Below are 19,799 nucleotides of genomic sequence, written 5' to 3'. Positions count from 1 at the left end.
AGAACTGGGAACAGATTCCAGGAAATCTGACTCCCACTCCCCTGTTCTAAATGTTAGATAGTGCTGCTTCCTAGTTCACCTGCTCTGCTTTAGGTGATGTCAACAAGGAAAGGCTGATTTAAAAGTGTTCCCTGCATGTGCTTTTAGTAACACTGTATGGTTAGTAAAACTGAAAGTATTACAATCAACTCTGTGCTACCAACTCTCACGATTCTCTCACTAGTCTCATGATATTTGATGTTTTTCTTCAAGGCCCAGCTCCTGGAGTCAGGTGATTACATGAAAATCACAGCCCTCATTTAAAAAAAAAAGTTTCAGGGCTTCAGGGTTGTTGGGAAAAGCTTGAAAACAAAAACTGTAAAGGCTCAAAAACCAGAAAGCACATAAAAAGAATACAATTTTTTAATCTCATGATTTTCAAGTCAATCTCATGACTTTTGGGGGGCAGGTGGTGGGTGGAGGAACTGGCTTATGACCTCCTGATGCTTGCGGGCTGGCCAGTACTGCTTTTCCATCACCATTTATGCTACTTATTTACCCTTTGCATTTCACTCAGCTCATCAAGAGAAACTAAGTAAGTCTTCAGTTCCACTTCCTGCTTCTACTGAGCTTCACTTCCTAGTTCTCAAACACTAGCCTAATCCTTTGGAATTGGGGTTGCTAGAAAGGAATATTTAAGGGTTTTGTTTTTTTAATATGGTTGACATGTTTTTCAAAAATCATGAAAACATTTCTGTGAACAGTCTATAAAACCTTTTGTTTATAAAACCTAAGTCTAGGCCCTAAACTATTTGGCTGCCTCTCTTTAAGGAGATAAATCTAGTCCTGCCCTTTTTTCTCTTCAGAACAACTTAAATCCACTCCCCAGCTGCATAAAGGTTTCTTTACTCAACTAAAAGCCCCTCCGTGGCTTGATCAAATCTGAAAGCAGCTGCCTATTTCACCCATGGGGCTAAAAGGAAAGTGATTTCTTATTTTAGGGCTCTATAGGGTCTGGTGAACCTACTGTTTCTCTGTATTTCTTTAAAATTAATTAAAATCCAATATAAACTTAAAGACAAAGGGCCTGATTCTGCACCCACTGAAGCTGATTGGAGTTTTGTTATCAACTCCCATGGAAACAAGTTCAGATCCCAGTAGTAAGAAAAATATCTACTGTTGGCTTTTTAAATTGTCTTTGTGATGTTACAAAATGATGCTGGGACGTTAGTGTGCTTGTCAACAAGTTTCATATCTGGCATTTGTATCCCCACAGTGGAATGGAATTGGAATAGCCAATTGGGCACTTCCTTTTTTCCTCCTACCCTAGAGCTTGGTGAACCTGTTCATGAAAAATAAGAGTCATACCCTTCCCATGTCATCCGACATGTCCCAGATCAAATGTGATCTGAACCACTAAGATTTTTGAAGCGTTTGAATAACTCTTCCCTTTCATTTTCATACTCTTTTTAAAATGTCCAAACTCTGGCTGGGACCAAAATCAGAAGAATTCCACTAAAAAGATGCTTCTTGGGTCATTTCTGGCTGCAATCACCCAGGGAAGCTCTGGGCATCTGATGAGGAAGCCCATTCTCAGATTTCCAGTCAGTTTTGCAGAGTCAAAAGGTTCAAGTAGTTCTAAGCATCTGACCGTTTGAGAGTTTAACTTTAAACCTCTTCATATTCACTCACCACTAATCTTACCCTCATGATCCCTAAGAAGTTCAATGGCAAAGTCAGCAATTCTACATTTTAATGTCTATGTTTATGGGGGGGGGGGAGAGAAGATATCCTACAACACTGTCTGCAAATAAATGACAAACATTGGAAGCCTCATTTTCTTGGCTATTATTTCTGCTCAGTCCTTGTAACAGTCAACATGGTGGTGTTCCTTCAGTAATTATCAGTATCTACTAGTAAAGCTGTAAGGGATGCAACTCCTACTGCATATACACTGAAACAGGAATACATGATACTTCTACTGAGGCTTAGTAATAAACAGGAAGGACTAATATAGTCATAAATGTTACTAAAATAGATACTTGGCTAATGTTGATACAGTCACAAATGGTATTCATGTCAGTAGCTATGAAACAGTAAGATGGATGTAACCATTTCTGATATTAACATGAATGTTAAGGTGACCAGATGTCCCAATTTTATAGGGACAGTCCTGATATTCAGGGCTCTCTCTTATATAGGGGCCTATTACCCCCTACCCCATGTCCTGATTTTTCACACTTGCTATCTGGTCACCCTAAACGTTACTCACATCTGTACTCAAGTAATAATGAGCTGATTAGTCAAAATATTGTTGTTAACCGTATAAGCTGAGTTTTCTGAATCAGAGATTTTGGAGGAAAACTATGAAACAAGAAATAAATGACTTCCTATAAATTCTCTCCATCTTTTCAGCTCCCAATACCAGTGCAGAAATGGGATCCAAAAGAAGCTGGCAGTTTTATAAAAAAAATTAAACAGATTTTATTTTCCACATTGACTTGGAAAAGACAGGAATATTTTGGGATTGCAGTGGAAAAAACTGCCCCCTGATCTCTCAGACAAAAAATGAACAGCACATGAAAGACAAAAATAGGTAACTGAACAGAAAGTATTTTCTAAGAGCCTTGAAGCATCAAGAACAGCATGGAAAGGAAAGGGCGAGTGTGTGTGTATTGGTAGGAGGAAGTGAATGAATTACAGCTCTTAATTCGGTGCTAAGAGTTGAATTTTCATTGCACTGATTATTTTAAAACTACCTGGACAGCCAAGGCACCAGTCTGCAAAAATAATAAATGCAAAAATGATTCCAAGAGGCTAATTTTGAGGGTGGTGGGGAGGAACATTCAAATCTTCCCTCTGTACCCATTATTTCAGAGAGTCTGAAATGTCTGTAGCCAGAACTTTTTTTCCCCCCCTTTCTATTTTGAGGTGACTTAGACAAACCCTTTCTGAGATATCAGACACAGAAAAATTAGAACTACTTTTTTGGGAAAGTTCTCATAACACTTTTTGTTCACTTATAATTAGAGCTGGGGAATGTTTTCATTTAATTTTATTTATTGTGGCAAATAATTTTTTTTTCTGAGAAATGCATATTTTGGCTGAACAAAACTATTCATGACTTTGTTCCTGGAAGTGGAGTTGGGTCTCGCGAGTGAGTGAAAGCAGGGGCTGAGAGCGAGGATTCCTGTATTCTATTCCCAGTCCTGGGAGTGGAGTGGGATGCATTCAATGAGAGAAGGCAGAGGCAGATTCCTAGATTCCAAAGCCAGAAGAGCCCATTGTGATCATCTAGTCTGAGCTCCTGTATAACACAGGCCATGGAACTTCTCCAAAATAATTCCTAGAGCAGATCTTTTAGAAAAACATCAAATCTTGATTTACAAGTTATCAGTGATGGAGACTCCACCATAATCCATGGTCAATAATTCCAAACATTTGTTGCCGGGTGTGAATATTGCATCATGGCTTGTAGACTTTGGCATTTCACCGATAGATTTTAAGAAGTTATAGTAGATCCTAATCTTTATGCCAGTTCCTGATCTGAAATTTTAAATGCTGCCCAGGCTCCTATGGTGATTACAAACCCACAGTTTTGCAGAGCTTATGAAACATGTGAAGCAATTCTGAATGGTTTCTAAAGCATGAGAGTGTTCATGTGGCAAATTAGGTGCTTTAAAAATGTTACAAATGCAGAGACATGGATTCCCTAAACCAATAATGCACATCCAAAGTCAGAGGACAAATTTTAAAGTATCTTAAAAAAAACCTAACAAAATTCCCAAGAAAGAAATTTGTTAAACTTATATTACAGTAACAAACATGCAAACATCCTCAACTAAATCATGGGACAGTCTTATGCCCGCACAATATTCATTTTCAACATAGACAGCATAAGCTCTGTTAGTCTAACCCCCGGTACTCTGTACCTTACTCAGATGATGGGTGATGCATTGACTAGTACACTATGTGTATGCAAACTATACTATCAGAGACTATTCTCCTTAACAAGAGAGGAATGCAAACATCTCACCTTTTACATATTAACACACACTGAAAACCCATCCAGCCCCATCCCAATTTATCAATCTCATTCCCTTCTGCCAGGCAGCAGGAGTTTTACCATTTCAAATTTTTAATATAAACAGTGGATAACTGTGGACATCTTAAGCCGCATATACCCTCACAGACTTGTTCTCTATATTCTGATACACAAACTATGCTACAATTATGTAGATGAATGCCTATAAATAGGCATAATTCCTGGGTGAAATGCCAAGGGATAAGGGATTTCAGACACTGACTAGCTGTAAATCTGTGGTGTTTATGACAGATATGGATCTATCTCTACATGGAAGCTGAATCAGGATGTGGAAACAGAAGAGTCCCAGGTTGTTTGAGTTACTTCAATTCTGTATTTCCATGTTTCCCCTACTTTTAAAAAATATTAACCTTAACTCTGAATGTCCTCCTTTTCTAATAGATGCATTTATTATCATTTGTTACAATCTAGGACGTTGAGGTTTCTTTCCCTTAAGTAAAGCTGGTTGGAAACTTTACATCCGATTTTTTTAATGAAAAGTGAGTGAAATATATTGACAAAAATGGTTGTGAAGAGTTTCAAGTTTTTCAACCAACTCTACCTTCAAGGTTCAAATAGAGAATCACTACCAACTCCTTAATCGAGTTTTATTTGGCCTGGAAATTCAATAGAGATAAATCAGAGCTCTTCTCTTACTCCAGTGTCTATCAGAGAGTTCCCTTCTCACTTATTGAACAGCCACCTCCATCTCCCTTAATTCTACACTAAGCCAATGTTATTTCCCTTTCTGTTACCCATCACTCATTATGGATCTGATTATGATGATAAGTTACAGCCCTGAATAGGGAGCATCATGGAGTCTCACTAACCCAGGGCATGCCACCCATTAGGAAGTACACTCCACCCTGCAGTCAGCCAATTCCACTATACTGTGCAAGGCTCTGGTCCCACCTCCATTGTCTCTTTTTCAAAGGCATATGTAGGCACTAATCCTAGGCTCTGACTGTGGCTGACCCCTGTGTATGGAGCAGAGAAAGCTCCTTGCACTTTCATCCAGTATGCACCCTCAAAGGTGCTGGTCACAGTCTGGCTATCTGGCTTTGAATTCCCCTCCAGCCCAAACAGCCAAGTGTCATATCTGCTGTCAAACATCTCTCATAAGATATCCAAGTTTTCTGCTGTTCCACACAGCCTGCTGTCATACCTATCACCTATCTGATGCTTTGTACACAAGGATTCCTTTCCATCTTTTGTTTCTCTGCATCAACAGGTTCTGTCACGCCAAAAGTGAACCCAGTGCTGTAATGTGGGAGAGGAGACAGGAAGGGGAGCAAGTAAAAGATGAATGGGAGGGAGAGGAATTTCCAGAGGAGGAACCGATGATCAGATGCAGGGAAGGGCGGTGAGCCTTGTCTAGTTCAACAACTTCCACCCCACCATCAACCTCAGCCTGGACCAGTCCACACAAGATATCCACTTCCTGGACACTACAGTGCAAATAAGCAACGGTTACATAAACACCACCCTATACTGGAAACATACTGACCACTATACTTACCTACATGCCTCCAGCTTTCATCCAGACCACATCACACAATCCATTGTCTACACCCAAGCCCTAAGATACAACCGCATTTGCTCCAATCCCTCAGACAGAGACAAACACCTAAAGGATCTCTATCAAGCATTCTTACAACTACAGTACGCACCTGCTGGAGTGAAGAAACAGATTGACAGAGCCAGAAGGGTACCCAGAAGTCACCTACTACAGAACATGCCCAACAAACAAAGAAAACAACAGAACGCCTACAGCCCCCTACTAAAACCTCTCCAGCGCATCATCACAGGATCTACCCTCTATCCTGGAAGACTATCCCTCACTCTCTCAGACATTGGGAGACAGGCCAGTCCTCACTTACAGCCCCCAAATCTGAAGCAAATACTCGCCAGCAACTACACACCACACAACAGAAACGCTAACCCAGGAAACTATCCCTGCAACAAACCCCATTGCCAACTCTGTCCGCATATCTATTCAAGGGACATCATCATCGGACCTAAACACATCAGCAACACCATCAGGGGCTCATTCACCTTCACATCTACCAATGTGATATATGCCATCATGTGCCAGCAATGCCCCTCTGCCATGTACATTGGCCAAACTGAACAGTCTCTATGCAAAAGAATAAATGGACACAATCTGACATCAAGAACTGTAACATTCAAAAACCAGAAGGAGAGCACTTCAATCTCCTTGGACACCCAATAAGAGACTTAAAAGTGGCCATTCTTCAACAAAAAATCCTTCAAAAACAGACTTCAACAAGAAACCGCAGAACTGGAATTAATTTGCAAACTTGACACCATCAAATTAGGACTGAATAAAGACTGGGAGCTGCTGGGTCACTACAAAAAGTAATTTTCCCTGTTGATATTCACCCCTTCTTGTCAACTGTTATGAATGGGCCACATCCACCCTGATTGAATTGGCCTTGTTAGCACTGACCCCCCACTTGGTAAGGCAACTCCCATCTTTTCATGTGCTGTATATTTATACCTACCTACTGTATTTTTCACTCCATGCATCTGATGAAGTGGGTTATAGCCCATGAAAGCTTATGTCCAAAAACATTTGTTAGTCTCTAAGGTGCCACAAGGACTCTTCGTTGTTTTTGCTGATACAGATCAACAGGGTTACCCTTCTGAAAACTGGTCTAGTTCAGTAATCAGTGCGATTGTTTTCCTGCTGTGATTCTGGCACTTGGGTCAGGAATCATAGCTGCGCTAAGGTTTTAGTTTTGGATCAAGGGTCTTTAAATATCTAGGGCCAGATTCTGAGTTGGTATAAGTCAGTGTAACTCCACTCAAGTCAATGGAGCTACATCAATTTACATCAGATCAGAATTTAGCCTCTAGTTTCCCCTCTGTTTATTTCTGTTTCCAGGAAGCTTATCTGTCTCCTCTCCCTCACTCACTTTTTTCTGTCTTTCACTGAAAGTTTAAGAAGAGTTCAAGTTATCTTTGTTTCTATTACTATTTTTCTGGGGCCAGAAGGAATGTTGCCATGATCCAGCATGGAATTACAAGCAGGAGTTTCCCTTCCAGGAAAGGAAAGAAAAAAAACCATTAACATCATTGCTACACACCCCTACAATCTGAAGACAAGCATTTGTACACAAATGCACATACAAAGTACAGGATAGAGCACATCTAAACAGGTAGTCACACGCACAGCATGTAGATGCACATACATATACAAGCACACCATGCATAACTAGGCACATATACAAACAGCTTGCAAACCCACACACTTACATGTATGCAGTTAGGGAGATGTCACTGAACTGGTGCATCCATTGCTCTGACTGAATCTCCCCATTTCTAGTGGGCCGCAAGCACGGTGTTGTAGCAATGTAATGAACAGAGGAGCATGGACAAATGGTTGAACTTTACCTCCCATAGTTGTTGAAGGACCATGTCTTCCAGGTCAGAAGACAGACTTTAAAATAACAGTGCACGTGAGCCCTTGCTTCATTCTACCCTCCTTCCAGCCTTTGTTTGCATGATACGTCCTCCCTGCACAAGAGGCTGAAAATCCCCAGTTTTCATACCTTCCCGAGTTTCTCCTGAAAACAGAATTCCTCTCCAGTTAGCCTGACCTATTCCATTGTACTTTAAAGATTCCCTCTACTTCCCCAATTTTCATTCCTAAAAATCTGTTCCTTTTCATTTCAAGGCATCCCCAACTGGCACTCTCCCTCAGCTGCTTAACCTTCAGTGCTGGTAGCAGTGCCTGGTACCATGCATCACAAGGTGGACATCATATCCAGAGACAGGCTGCTATTTAGTAAGGGAGCTTGAATCCTCCTCCGCCTAAGACAGTTTTCAAGGATCACTTGGTGCTGTCCTGGCCTGGGACTAGTAGAGTGGTCTAATGAAACCACAAATCCGTCTTTGTGATGGGTAGCACAAAAGAGACTGAGGGGCTAATAAAAGGAAGGCTATCCCACAATAGGAAGGAGAAGGGGTTACCTCATCTCACTCCACTCATAGTATGTTCACCTCCGGGTAGATGAAGGGAAGGAAAAACACCTAAATGCCTGAATGCCTCAGACGTCAGAGAAAGGACTTATCTCTGTGAGAAAGTTGCACTGGTTTAATCTCAGGTGCTAAAACTTGTTCTCAAGCAAAACTGAAATAAGCCACTCAAACTGAAATAAGAGGTTTGCACTGATTTAAGGAAACTTGTTTCAATTCCCACAATAAGTTAAACCAGTGAAACTTTCTTGTGTAGACAAACCCAAAGAGAGTAGGAAAGGTCCTTGGCTGCTGCCAGCAGAAGGTTACTAAGAAATTAAAGTTGATAAGAGATACCTAGTAACAGCACATCCTTAATTCCAATACTGCTCTAATGTTGCACAAGTCAAAAGCGACTGGACAGGTTACTCTGAAACTCTTCCCTCAAGAAAACTTCTCTCACCTGAGATGAAGTTTGAAAAAATCCCATCCCATAACAATCACACGGCAGACAATAGAAAGGGTTGAAAACAGGTGTTCGAACAAAAGAGTTCTCACAACCTTAGCTGTAGAGTGGTGGCCATAACCAGTAAGCCACCACTCGCTTCTCCAGCACTAAAATCCACTGTGTGGTGCATGGTATAGTCACGAACAAAAAGTGCGTTAGAAATGGGAGGCTCCGCTAGGGCATATGTTTGTCTATAATTCTGTTGACAGGGCATTTTAGTTTTCTATCAAGAGAGCGCATCAGCACCCAGTCTTCCTTAGGGGATTGGCCTTCATGGAATTCCAAGGGGAAACCTACTAACTGGGAGGATTCAGAACAACACGGATGATGTAAAACTAGGCTCTTTTCTAGGCAATCATTCTCTGTCTGGTTTCCCCTTGCCCTCCCCAGCATTGTTTTGGGGGCTATAGCCTCCACTTTAGCCCCTGAAGAGGCAGCATAGGTCTCCCCCCCCGACCCCCAGTCTGACTAACACACCTTCCCAGCAACACCCTGGTTTGGGCTTCTTTCCTCCATATGATTTTCTGGGCTTTTTTGGTTCCCCCCCTTCCCTCAATAAGCACCAGCACTTTGAAAGTTCGACCCAGCAGAAGAGAGGGACACTGGTATAGCCCATTCAGGGCACAGTCCACAAGGAATGTGCATTTCACCAGGCAGACAGCAGAAGATCAGTGTGGGGCTGGAGCTATCATCACTGCCAGGGCTTAGGGCAGTTAAATCCAGCAGGAAACAAATGGCCATGAACAGCCAGATCCTGCTTCTACTGAAGTCATCAGCAAAACTCCCCTTGACTCCTGCAGGAGTAGGCCCTAAAAGAAATGAGGGCTGAGTCTCAGGATCTTCCTTCTCCAAGGCAGATTACGCCCTTTTGAAGCCCATAAAAGCAGCTAAGGGGGTTGTCTCTCTGTGCCCCCTCACTTCTTGGACAATTGAGAATATTTTTGGCATATGGCAGGGCAGAGCTTGGAAACTGTTTTCCTTTAGCTCTTTACTTGTACCCTCTAACATCTTCCTTATCCGCCTCTTTCTGGGACAGCCACCCTTCAAATGACCGGCCTACCAACAGCCACTATAAGAAACCCTAAGTATAATCTCATCACAGGCAGCAGTTTGAAAACCACTCCACCAAAAGCAGAGACTGAAACAAGAGTCAATGGCTCTGAATCAGACCCTGGGCAACCCAAGAACCCGGGCTCTCCGAAGAGGAGGGGAAACAGACAGCAGCTCTGCTTACAAGGGGTGTGCCAACTTCTAGCGTCTTCCCAATGGGAAGAACACAGCCAGAAACACAACAGATAGCCTGGGCCGGGCCATCCGTTTGTAAGCAGAAGTCTCCATTTCAATAAATGCTGAAACCTGCTCCCAAGCGGCTGGCCTGGAATGGCCCGATGCAAATAAAAAGGCAACATCCTTTTAGCACTTAGCCAGAGTTAGCAAAGACCTAAACCAGCCCCTGCAGGACCTAGACAATAGCCCCCGCAGGGGAAGGCAGATCAGGTACCAGGCTGGTGGTAAGCAGCACTACGCTTTGCAGCAGCCCCAGCGACCGGACGCCGTCCCTAGTTGCATTCCTGGCTGTGTCTCCCGCACCGCGCGAACGCAGGGCGCCTTGGCAGGCACCCGGAGCCTTTTCCCTCCCGGCTGTCGCGGCGTGGCAGCGTTAGCAATGAACCTGCGAAGGGGGAGCGCCCCGCCTTTCTCTCCTGGTTGGGTCCCTCCTGCCGCCGCTCGGTACCAAAGCCGGCACCGAAACAGAGACTCCCTGCGGAACGCAGCCCGAGCCCCCGCGGCGCGTGGGAACCCCCCCGCTTCGCCTCCCGAACCGCTCCCCTCTCCACCGCATCGCCCCGAGCTGTGCCCCGGCCCAGCCGCTCCCTGCGCCCCGGAGACACCTTTCCTTCCGGGGCCAGTGGAGGGGGCGCTCTTCGTTTCCCCTCCCTCAGCCGCAGCCCTTCTCCAACTCCCCCCCCCCCCCGCCCCGGCATTTCAGTCGCTGGCCCTCAGGAGCGATCTAACGGGAGAGGGGTTTGGCACCGACGGCTTCTTTCCCCTTTCTGTCTCCTCCCTCCCGGCTCAAAGTTAACAGAAAACGGGGACAGGAAATAAGGGGGGGGGGCGAGAGAGGGACTCGGTCTGAGCGGCCAGGGGGTGAAAAAGAAGTTACGCCGCTCACCCAGCGTGGAGAGCCACAGCAGCGGCCGGAGGGGGCTGGCCCGATGCGGGAGACAAGCCATGGCTCTGCTGGGTCCCGGGGGCTTCTCCCAGCGCGGCTCGCGCTCTCCGGCTCCGCAGAAGCTCTGCTGTTAAGGCTGGGACTCTCGCTGGCTTATAGAAGGATTCCCACCTCCTGCTCAAGAAGGTTCTCATGGGTCCTAAAACCCTCATCGTTCCCCTCGCCCCAGTACGTTCAGCTGCTGCGAGGGGCAGCGAATCCAAGAAGCTGAACTCGCATCAGTTATTAACGCCCCCCCCCCCGAGTACCTTTTGTAAACACTAGCATCCCGTTGGAAGAGCTGAATTCAGCATCCCTTTAGGTGTTTCTCCTCTCCTAATCGGTCTCGTCCTGCAGCTGCCTTGACGGAACTGCTCCATTCCCCTCACCCCAACGCACACAGTTGGTGGACCAAATTCAGGGGATAGGTAAGGTGATTGTAAAATAGATTCCTCTGGCTGACACCGGGTTGCGAGGGGAATCAGATCTCCTTACACTAATTTAGATTTCCTTACACTCAGCTAGACTTCCCTAGATCCACTTACACCTAACTAGGGTTACATAGAGCAGGAGGTGCAGGTTACAGTAGGGTGTATGTGCTTTAGCTTCCATCTTCTGATACCCTCTGTGTAGGTGCTTTACTTATTAACTTCTTGTTACCCTCTGGCTCCTCAGGCATGAGTTATATCAATTTACACTCCCTTAGATACACTTACATTCAGAGGACCTAATTCAGAGGGATGAAATCATAGAAATGTAGAGCTAGAAGGGACCTCAAGAGATCCTCTAGTCCAGCCCCTTGCACTGAGGCAGGACCAAGTAAATAAAACCATCCCCGACAGGTGTTTGTCTAACCTGTTCTTAAAAGCCTCCAATGACATGGATATCTATGTGTAAAAGGCAGATATGAGTTACACAGTGGTAAGTGGGTGCGAGTCTAAACTAACGTTAAGGGAGTCTAAGCTGAACACCATACATGTTGAAGGGGGTGGAGAAAGGCAGAGTTTACATCAGTTTAGACTCCCTCTAAACCAGGTGTGTCAAACTTCAGTAGAGAGCCCTCAATTCCATCTTTAAATCATGATCCATGGAGTGGGTTATAAATGCAAAAAACTCTGTAACCCCCTCAATCCACGCTGAATCTTCCACTGATGTCAATGGGAAGTTTGTACAAATCCCAGGTAGATCTGGTTTTAACACAGCTGCTATTGTTACTCCAACTGGTGCAAAGATAGGGATAAGGGAACCTCAAAAGATTCACAGCATCTGCATGTTTCTCTAAATTCTCCTATGGGGGGGCAGAAATCTTGTGAGAACATGATTGTTATGTAATTACAACCAGTTTTCTCATCTCTATAAAAATCTCTCCCTCACTGGATTAACAGCAGTTAATGAGGGAAAGGATAATCCAATGGCAAGAGCACTTGCCTGGGACTTTGGAGACCCTGGATCAATTCCTTGTTTGCTACAGGCTTCCTGTATGACTTTGGGCAAGTTGCTTAGCCTCTCTGTCTCAGGTCCCCCACCTGTAAAATGGGATAATAGCAGAGCTCTACTACCCAGGGGTGCTATGGTGATTAATATATTAAAGATAATGAGGGGCTGAAATACTCTGGTAATGGGGGTCTGTGGAAAAGTAGACTCACTGCAGGTGTGCCCCCTCATGGCTAAGTGGGGCAGAGCAGTGATGTCTTCTCTAGCATCCACTGCTGACAGTCGCTGTGGTGGTGCACCTCTTCTAGTTCCAATTTAATCCTCCAGCCAGGTGATGTTTTAGTCCCATGTCTTCCAGTGTAATAAAAAGCCCAACAAATAATCCCCAAACAAAAGAGCCTTTTTCAGCTAATTCTCAACCCGTCCTTGAGGCTCAGTCTTCAGCCCATACTCAGCTCATAGTCCTTATGTAAAGCTAGTATGCCCCTTCCTCAGGCTGATACTGGAACCTTGTCCCACTTTGTGCTCTGAGCTCCATCTTGGGCACCCCCTATTAAGCAGCTAGGTCTGCTCCTTGAGATGCACTGCTGTTTTTGTGGACCACTTCCTCTACTCCTGAGCCCCTGAGGCTGCTTCCTTGCAACCTGTTCTTAACACAGCCTCCTCCGATTCCCTGTTAGGCTTTTCCCTAGGTCCTCCCAGCTGCTTTCTTACTAGAACACTGCCCCTTTGTGCCTTGCCTCCTTTCCAGGGCCCAACCCAGGGATTAATTCCATCCCTATGGCCTTCTTCAGCCTGCCTTCCCCCATGGGGGGGGGGGGAAATCTCCCTGGTTCCTAGGTTTCTCTATCTTGGATCCTTCTACTAGACTCCCTAGTCACTCTCACTTCTTTGTTTTGTGAAGAAGACCCAGTTCCTCCTCAGGTGGGCCTAATAACAAATCAAGCCTGAAACACTCTCCAGGTGCAGCCAGGTGGGGTCACTCAGCTGTCAGACTTCTGTTAAACCTTGTTCACTTGTGGGGAATAGATATCCCATCATAGGGACATGTAAGTAACCAAAATAATTAGATAGCCCTGAAGACAAATCCTCTTATGTTCAGAAATGACAATAGCTTTTCCTTATCACCCCATCTTTAATGTAAGGGGACTACTTCTGGGTATGAGGGAACAGTTTGTTCCTCATGACACATTCATAAAGTAGATTTGAATCAGTACTTAGGTTTAACACCCTTTATATCAGATGTTACAAGAACATTACTTAGACACTTGTTCCCCCACAAAAGAGCTTTGATAAGGCATGAGGTAAAGTTGTTGCTGCCCCACACTCACTCCCTGCCTTCTACATCACAATGATATAAAAGTTAAAAAACAAAACAACAACCCTGAAATATAGCAAACCAGGAAATACAGAATTAAGATTCTCTTCTCCCAGGGTGACCACACGACCATAATTATACTGCAGAGGAAGACCACAAGGAGCTCCTTTTTCTCTCCCTACTGCAAGTACTCCTAGTGCAGGATGCAAGAGGTATGCTGAGACAGAGAGAGAGCATTTCAGGGGTGGGAAGGAGAGTGGCTAGTGCCATCTGCACACAGCTGTCCACGGCTCCTGTGATGTCAATGGGACTACTCACATGTAAAATTAAGCTGCTACGTAAGTGTTTGCAGGAGTGAGGCCTTCAGGGCTGATTCATCACTGTGTTCCTCCAGTTTCACACAGATATAATTCCAGCCATACTGCATTCATCAGTTTTATGCCGGTGTAATTCCCCGAGTGAGGTTGCAATGACTGAAACTCATAGACTTGTCACTGTAATTTTAAAAAGCTGTAACAGATTCATAATCTTCCTTCCCTCCAGATGTCTCCCGAAGGCCAAGGATTTAGTCTCAAATTATTTGCTTAGATTTAATAATAAACTGGAAGGTTGGTTTGTGTATTGACAGACCTACAGTGCTCTGTTTAACTACAAATGGGTTTTATGATGCAATTAAAAAAATAAAGAAACTAGAGCGAGAGAGCACACTAGGTCATGGAAACAAAACCTCCTGTTTTTTTCATTGTTAGTGAGAACTTCAATAACAGAGAAAGCAGCAATGAGGTAGTTGTGTGTCTTGATTCCCGGCCTCTTAGGGGTTGAGGCATTTCAGGCCCGTGACCCTAGCTTCTGTGCTCTTTGATGTGACCTCTGTTAAGCAGGGATTGAGATATTTAAGTACTTTATTTATCCCATTATCTGAGCAACTTGCCCTAGATCAGAAGTGTCCAACCTCTGGACCAAAGGCCCCTTGGGGCCCTCAAGGCTCTTAATTGTGACCCTTAAGGGAGACTGTGTTAAGAAGAAAATTTGCATTTGATTACAAGGGGAATGAAGTACAAAGCAACCTCTGAGCTGTTGTTCTGAGCCCACAGTTTAGAGTTAGGAACCCAAGTTAGGAGCTGCTTTTAGGCTCCCAGTTCAATTTCACAAGAACTTAGGAGAGAGAAGGAGCTAGAGAGGGTGCAGGGTGGGATGGAAAAGGCAGCTTTAAGGTGAGCTGTGGTTCCTTGGCACATTGAAATAATATGTTGGGCTACTGGCTGATAAAGTTGGACTCACTGCCCTACATTGTCAGTCATAAGGCACAAATTACTCCAGAGAGACTGGGAACAGAAAGTAACTCAGGAGATGGGAAGACTGTTCCAAAAATCCACAAGAAGCTACTCCATGGACAAAGGCAGATAGTGATGCTGATAAAAGCCAAGTCCCTTCAAGCAGGTGACAGACACAGCCTCTGCTTATCTTCAGCTTCCCAGCATCTGTCTGTCTCTCTCATTAGTAAAAGAACTGAGAACATTACTGACTGCTACATGAGGATACAAGAGACATCTGTTCTCTCTTGCAGTGGGCAGCTGGAGATCCTGTAGCAGGAGAAGGAAGGGACTCTACAATGAAGGCAGCGAGAAAGTGCATTGGTCCAGTAGTTGGGGGAAGATGACGTGTGTAGGTGGGCTTCATAGACTTGCTGCTCTGGATTGGAACATGAGGCTGAGTGTTGAGTACTGCTGGTCAAAGGAAAAACAGCAGACACTTGACACTTCTAACAGGAGAGGTACCAACCATCTGATGTCATGGCTGAATTCCAGGGAGAATTCCCCTGCTGACATTTCTCTTTATTCTTGGCGGATTGGGAGGCAACTGGCCACTTTTACCCCAAGGTGTGTGGCTGTCTACAGGTAAGATCATTATCATTCAATATGGCCTACTTGCCTGGAGGCTAAGCATGTGATCTTGTCATCAGGCAGACGTAGGACAGACTTTTACCAATTATTGCAGGTGTTTATGCATACTGATCAGAATCTATTATTTGGGATAGGGATATTATTTGGCATAGGGAGGGGTCAACCCATTGCTGGCCTGTTACCATCTCTGTCCCTAGAGCAAGACAGTAAGACTTGAGTGTTAATACAGGGTCATCAGGCAACCCACTCATTGCTTAAGCATGAGGAAATTTATACTATTATAGGGATTTCCTTTCTGAATGAGACACCCATATATGGAAGAGTTGTGTTCTCCTTTTTTGTTTCTTTCACCCCTTCCCTTCTTTATCTATTCATCTTAGATACTTATATGGCCCCCATTAACATAGCATTTGAGCATATTCATTTGTCTTCACAACACCCCACTAAAGTAGAGAAATATTATTATCCCTGCCCCTTTTTTTAAACAGAGGGGGACTGGAGGCAGAGAGAGTCTAAAGGTATATCTACACTGTATGCATGCTCATGCCCTGGATCATGTGCATGCAGGAGCAAGCCAGGCAAACTCACCCTAGAGTCCACATTTGCTGTGCAGGGCATGCATGGAACCCTATTTATCCACATCCACACTGCTATTCTAGGGACACGAGCTGAGTGCTACCATTTTAGGGAGCATATCGCAGGTTCTTTGCATCAGATGCAGATACTCTAGGAACCAGTTTGTGGTGGTGTGTTGTGGGTAATATGTTTCTGTCATTCCTGGACCCCTGGGAGGAAGAGAGATTTTCATTGCCTTCACATTTAATAGTGGCTCTTCACTCCTCATTTCTGTCCGTTCAACAGTGGGTCAAAGCCATAGATCTATTGGATGAGCAGCTCCTGCTCCTTCTTGAGTTTATGCATTGGGTAGGTGCTAGGTGAGATGCTGGATAGCATTTCAGGAGCAGTTTTTGACACACTAAAGGCAGCAAGACTTTGGTGGTGAAGACAGTTCAGTCATAACAGATTGCACAAGCTTGAGGAATGCTGCTGTTGCCATGTGGAATCCCCTTTGGGTTTACCTTTGCTTCTGGTGCAGGAGAACAAGCATGGGGTGGTGGGATCACATTGTGCGGCAGTCTTGGGATGGCCAGCAGTGGCTCCAGAACTTCTGCATGACCCACATGGATCTATGGGAGGAACTTGCAACAACACTCCAGTGCAAGAACAATCCATTGAAAGAAGCTTTATTGGTACAGAAGTGGGCTGCTATTGCCCTGTGGAAGCTGGCTACCCCAGCCAGCTACATGTCTGTAGTGAACCATTTTGGTGTTGGCAAGTCAACTGTTGGGGGTGTGGTAGCGGAGGTTTGTGATTAACACTGGGGTTTACCCTTGTGAGCCTAAGAAATGTGCCTGAAATAAGAGCTGGCTTTCAGAAGATCGGATTCCCAAACTGTGGTGGGGCCACTGATGGCACTCAAGTGCCCATGGTTTGCCCGCCAGATGGGGCAAGTGAGTACATGAACCACAAAGGATACTATTCCATTGTTCTTCAGGGCTTTGGTCAAGCACAGAGGCAGGTTCATGATCGCTAACGTTGGCAGTATAGGAAAGACACATGATGCCAGGGTTCTGAGGCGATCTGGCTTGTACCTGAAGGAGAAAGCAGGGACCTTCTTCCCAGGGCCGGCTCTAGGCACCAGCAAAACAAGCCTGTGCTTGGAGCGGCACATTTCTAGGGGTGGCATTCCGGCGCCAGCCATGCAGCCCCTAGAAATGTGCCCTCACTGCCCCAGCTCGCCTCTGCTTCGCCTCCGCCTGCTCCCCTAAGTGCGCCGCCGCCGCTCCGCTTCCCCCCCTACCCCCCAGCTTGCCACGCGCCAAACAGCTGTTTCACGCAGCAAGCCTGGGAGGTAGGAGAAGCCGAGCAGCGGTGCACTTGGAGGAGGTGGCGGGAGTGGAGTGGAGGGGAGCTGGAGCGGGGAGCAGTTCCTTTACCTGCCCCCGCGTTACTTCCTGCACTCCCCCCCCCTCACCTCCGCTCCGCCTGCTCCCCTGGATGCGCTGCCTCTCCCTTGCCTGAGAGGGAGGGGGGAGAAGCAGAGCGGCAGCGTGTTCAGGGGAGCAGGCAGAGCGGAGGTGAGCTGGGGCGAAGGGTGGGGAGGCGGAAATGCGGCATGCCTGGGGGAGGAGGTGTGGCTGGAGATTTGGGGAAGGGGCGGAGTTGGGGCAGAGACGGGGGCGGGGGGGCACAAAAAAAAAGTGGGGGCAGCCAAACATTTTTTTGCTTGGGGCAGCAAAAATCCTAGAGCCAACCCTGCTTCTTCCACATGAATTATACTGTTATGAACAATGAATCTGTGCCAACTGTTATCCTGGAGGACCTCGCACATCTCTTCCTGCCATGGCTCATGAAAGCGTACCCTAACATCAGGGTTCAATTTTGTTGAAAACAGGGGGTGCTACTACCCCTGAAATGGAACTTTCTGCCTCCTGGCAGAGCATATTACTGCCATACCAGTGAAAAAGGTCCATAGTAATTATTTTCAATGCACAGTAGTTTATTGAGAAGGAATTACACAAGCAATAAAGGATTATATCAAGCATATAACTCCTATATTAGACATTAAGAGCTATACATTCCCCTTAACAAGTCTCTCTTTCACAAACATACACAAACGTGCCCTGGACTAGGCTCATGCAGTTCCTGCTTGGCAAACAGAGAAGGTGGTTACCAATTTTATAGAGCAGAGGTTCTCAAAGCTGGTCTGCCGCTTGTTCAGGGAAAGCCCCTGGCACGCTGGATCGGTTTGTTTACCTGCCACATCCGCAGGTTCAGCCAATCATGGCTTCCACTGGCCGCGGTTCGCTGCTGCAGGCCAATGGGGGCTGCGGGAAGCAGTGCAGGCCAAGGGACGAGCCCATGGAGCAGAGTTTTGGCTACTCCGTTTAGCAGTGTTGCTTCTTTAAGGATTAATTAAGGAAGCCCAACAGTAATTTAATTTGCTTGATCTGTATACTCTTTTTCCTCAAAGGAGTCACATATCTTAAAAGCATGCACAGTGGGTGTGTAGTTACTAATTTTTACCTAATAAATATTTTTAGGAGGAGACTGCGGAGTGGTACTAACTGAACATTACCCCACATTCACTCCTTTATCAATCATTCACTTCAGCCCCCTGAGTGATGTCCTTCAACAGGGTTGAGATGCCCCGGTCAGCCCATGCTCCACTCAGGATATTCTACATGTGTTGTTTGCTTTCAAGTGGACATATTTGCTGACCCAAAGATCAATATTGATCATACACAGCATGGAGCCAGTCAGTTTCACCTCTGGCATCTGCCTGATGCTAAGAGAAGGATTCTGCTCCCAGAATCCTCTTTCGCAGTTCAGTCATGTCAAGCCATGTTCTCAGTTCATGTCAAGCCATTCATTCAGTGTGGCCACACCAATTCGGCACCATCCCAACAGTCCCCCATTCAATATTCAATTACCAAAAATAATTGTAATATCACATCAATCATACCCACACTTTGTATGCTAACTATTACATCATGTGTCTTCTTTTCTGGATTTTATAAAACTTAAAGCATTATCTTACCATTTTTAGTAGCATAATTCAACAACTTAATTTTATAATTTTTTTGCAAAGGTTTTTTTTTATATTGCTTACACATCTGATACTCAAAACAGAAACATACAAGGAATAATGCTGCAGTTTCAGAAATCTGAAATAACATTGCCCATTTAACTCTATTCCATGCTGTTACTTGACATGCAACATTAAACCAAGTACACATTTGAGATCTTATTTTTTCTACAGCTTTTTCAACAATTTTATATTTTCAAGCAAGCACACCATTTACAGATATTATCAGTCAAGTTGACCATTCTATTTGGAGTAGTGTGCCTTGATTAGTGTGTATTTTCATATCCCAATCTGTATTATTTCACTCTATTTCACTTAAATTTGGTAATGTTAATTTAGGGTAAGTCATAAAGGTTTTAGTTATCTGAGGGTGCCCTTGATATTGTTCGTACTGGAAATGAGTTAGATCTCCATGAGTACACGACATCCCTTGGTCCATAAACCAGGTTATTTATTACTACAGTACCCTTTTCCTTTTGATGCCAACATATATCTTGGTTTATTTTATATAATTCCCACCAACCATTGTTCCACTGTAAATTCATGGTGAGGTTACCTCCTTTCCATTCCAAATTCCAATTTCCTTCTGTGATTAAGGTGCCCTGTTTTTACTGGGCTCCTATTATTTATTTCCATTTCACTTTGGGTATTTACCATAATCTATTTCCTTTTGGTACTATTTTATAGTACCCTGTTTTATGTTTTAGGTGCTGGCATATATTACTGGGTA

The 19,799-nt window shown here is 44.8% G+C and overlaps 1 protein-coding gene across 2 annotated transcripts in view; it reads right to left on the bottom strand.

Moving 5' to 3' along the window:
• Positions 1 to 10,858, bottom strand: part of LTK (leukocyte receptor tyrosine kinase) — a 166,287-nt gene extending 155,429 nt beyond the window's left edge. For both annotated transcript variants that reach the window (XM_038404861.2, XM_043515976.1), the window contains exon 1: positions 10,726 to 10,858. In XM_038404861.2, coding sequence (XP_038260789.1) covers positions 10,726 to 10,786 — 61 coding nt within the window. In that variant the 5' untranslated portion in view covers positions 10,787 to 10,858. The remainder of the gene's footprint in view (positions 1 to 10,725) is intronic.
• Between the last annotated feature and the right edge of the window lie 8,941 nt (positions 10,859 to 19,799).

This window comes from Dermochelys coriacea, chromosome 6, assembly GCF_009764565.3.
Source record: "Dermochelys coriacea isolate rDerCor1 chromosome 6, rDerCor1.pri.v4, whole genome shotgun sequence".
Taxonomy (NCBI): Eukaryota; Metazoa; Chordata; order Testudines; family Dermochelyidae; genus Dermochelys; species Dermochelys coriacea.
This window is presented reverse-complemented; position numbering and strand designations above follow the sequence as displayed.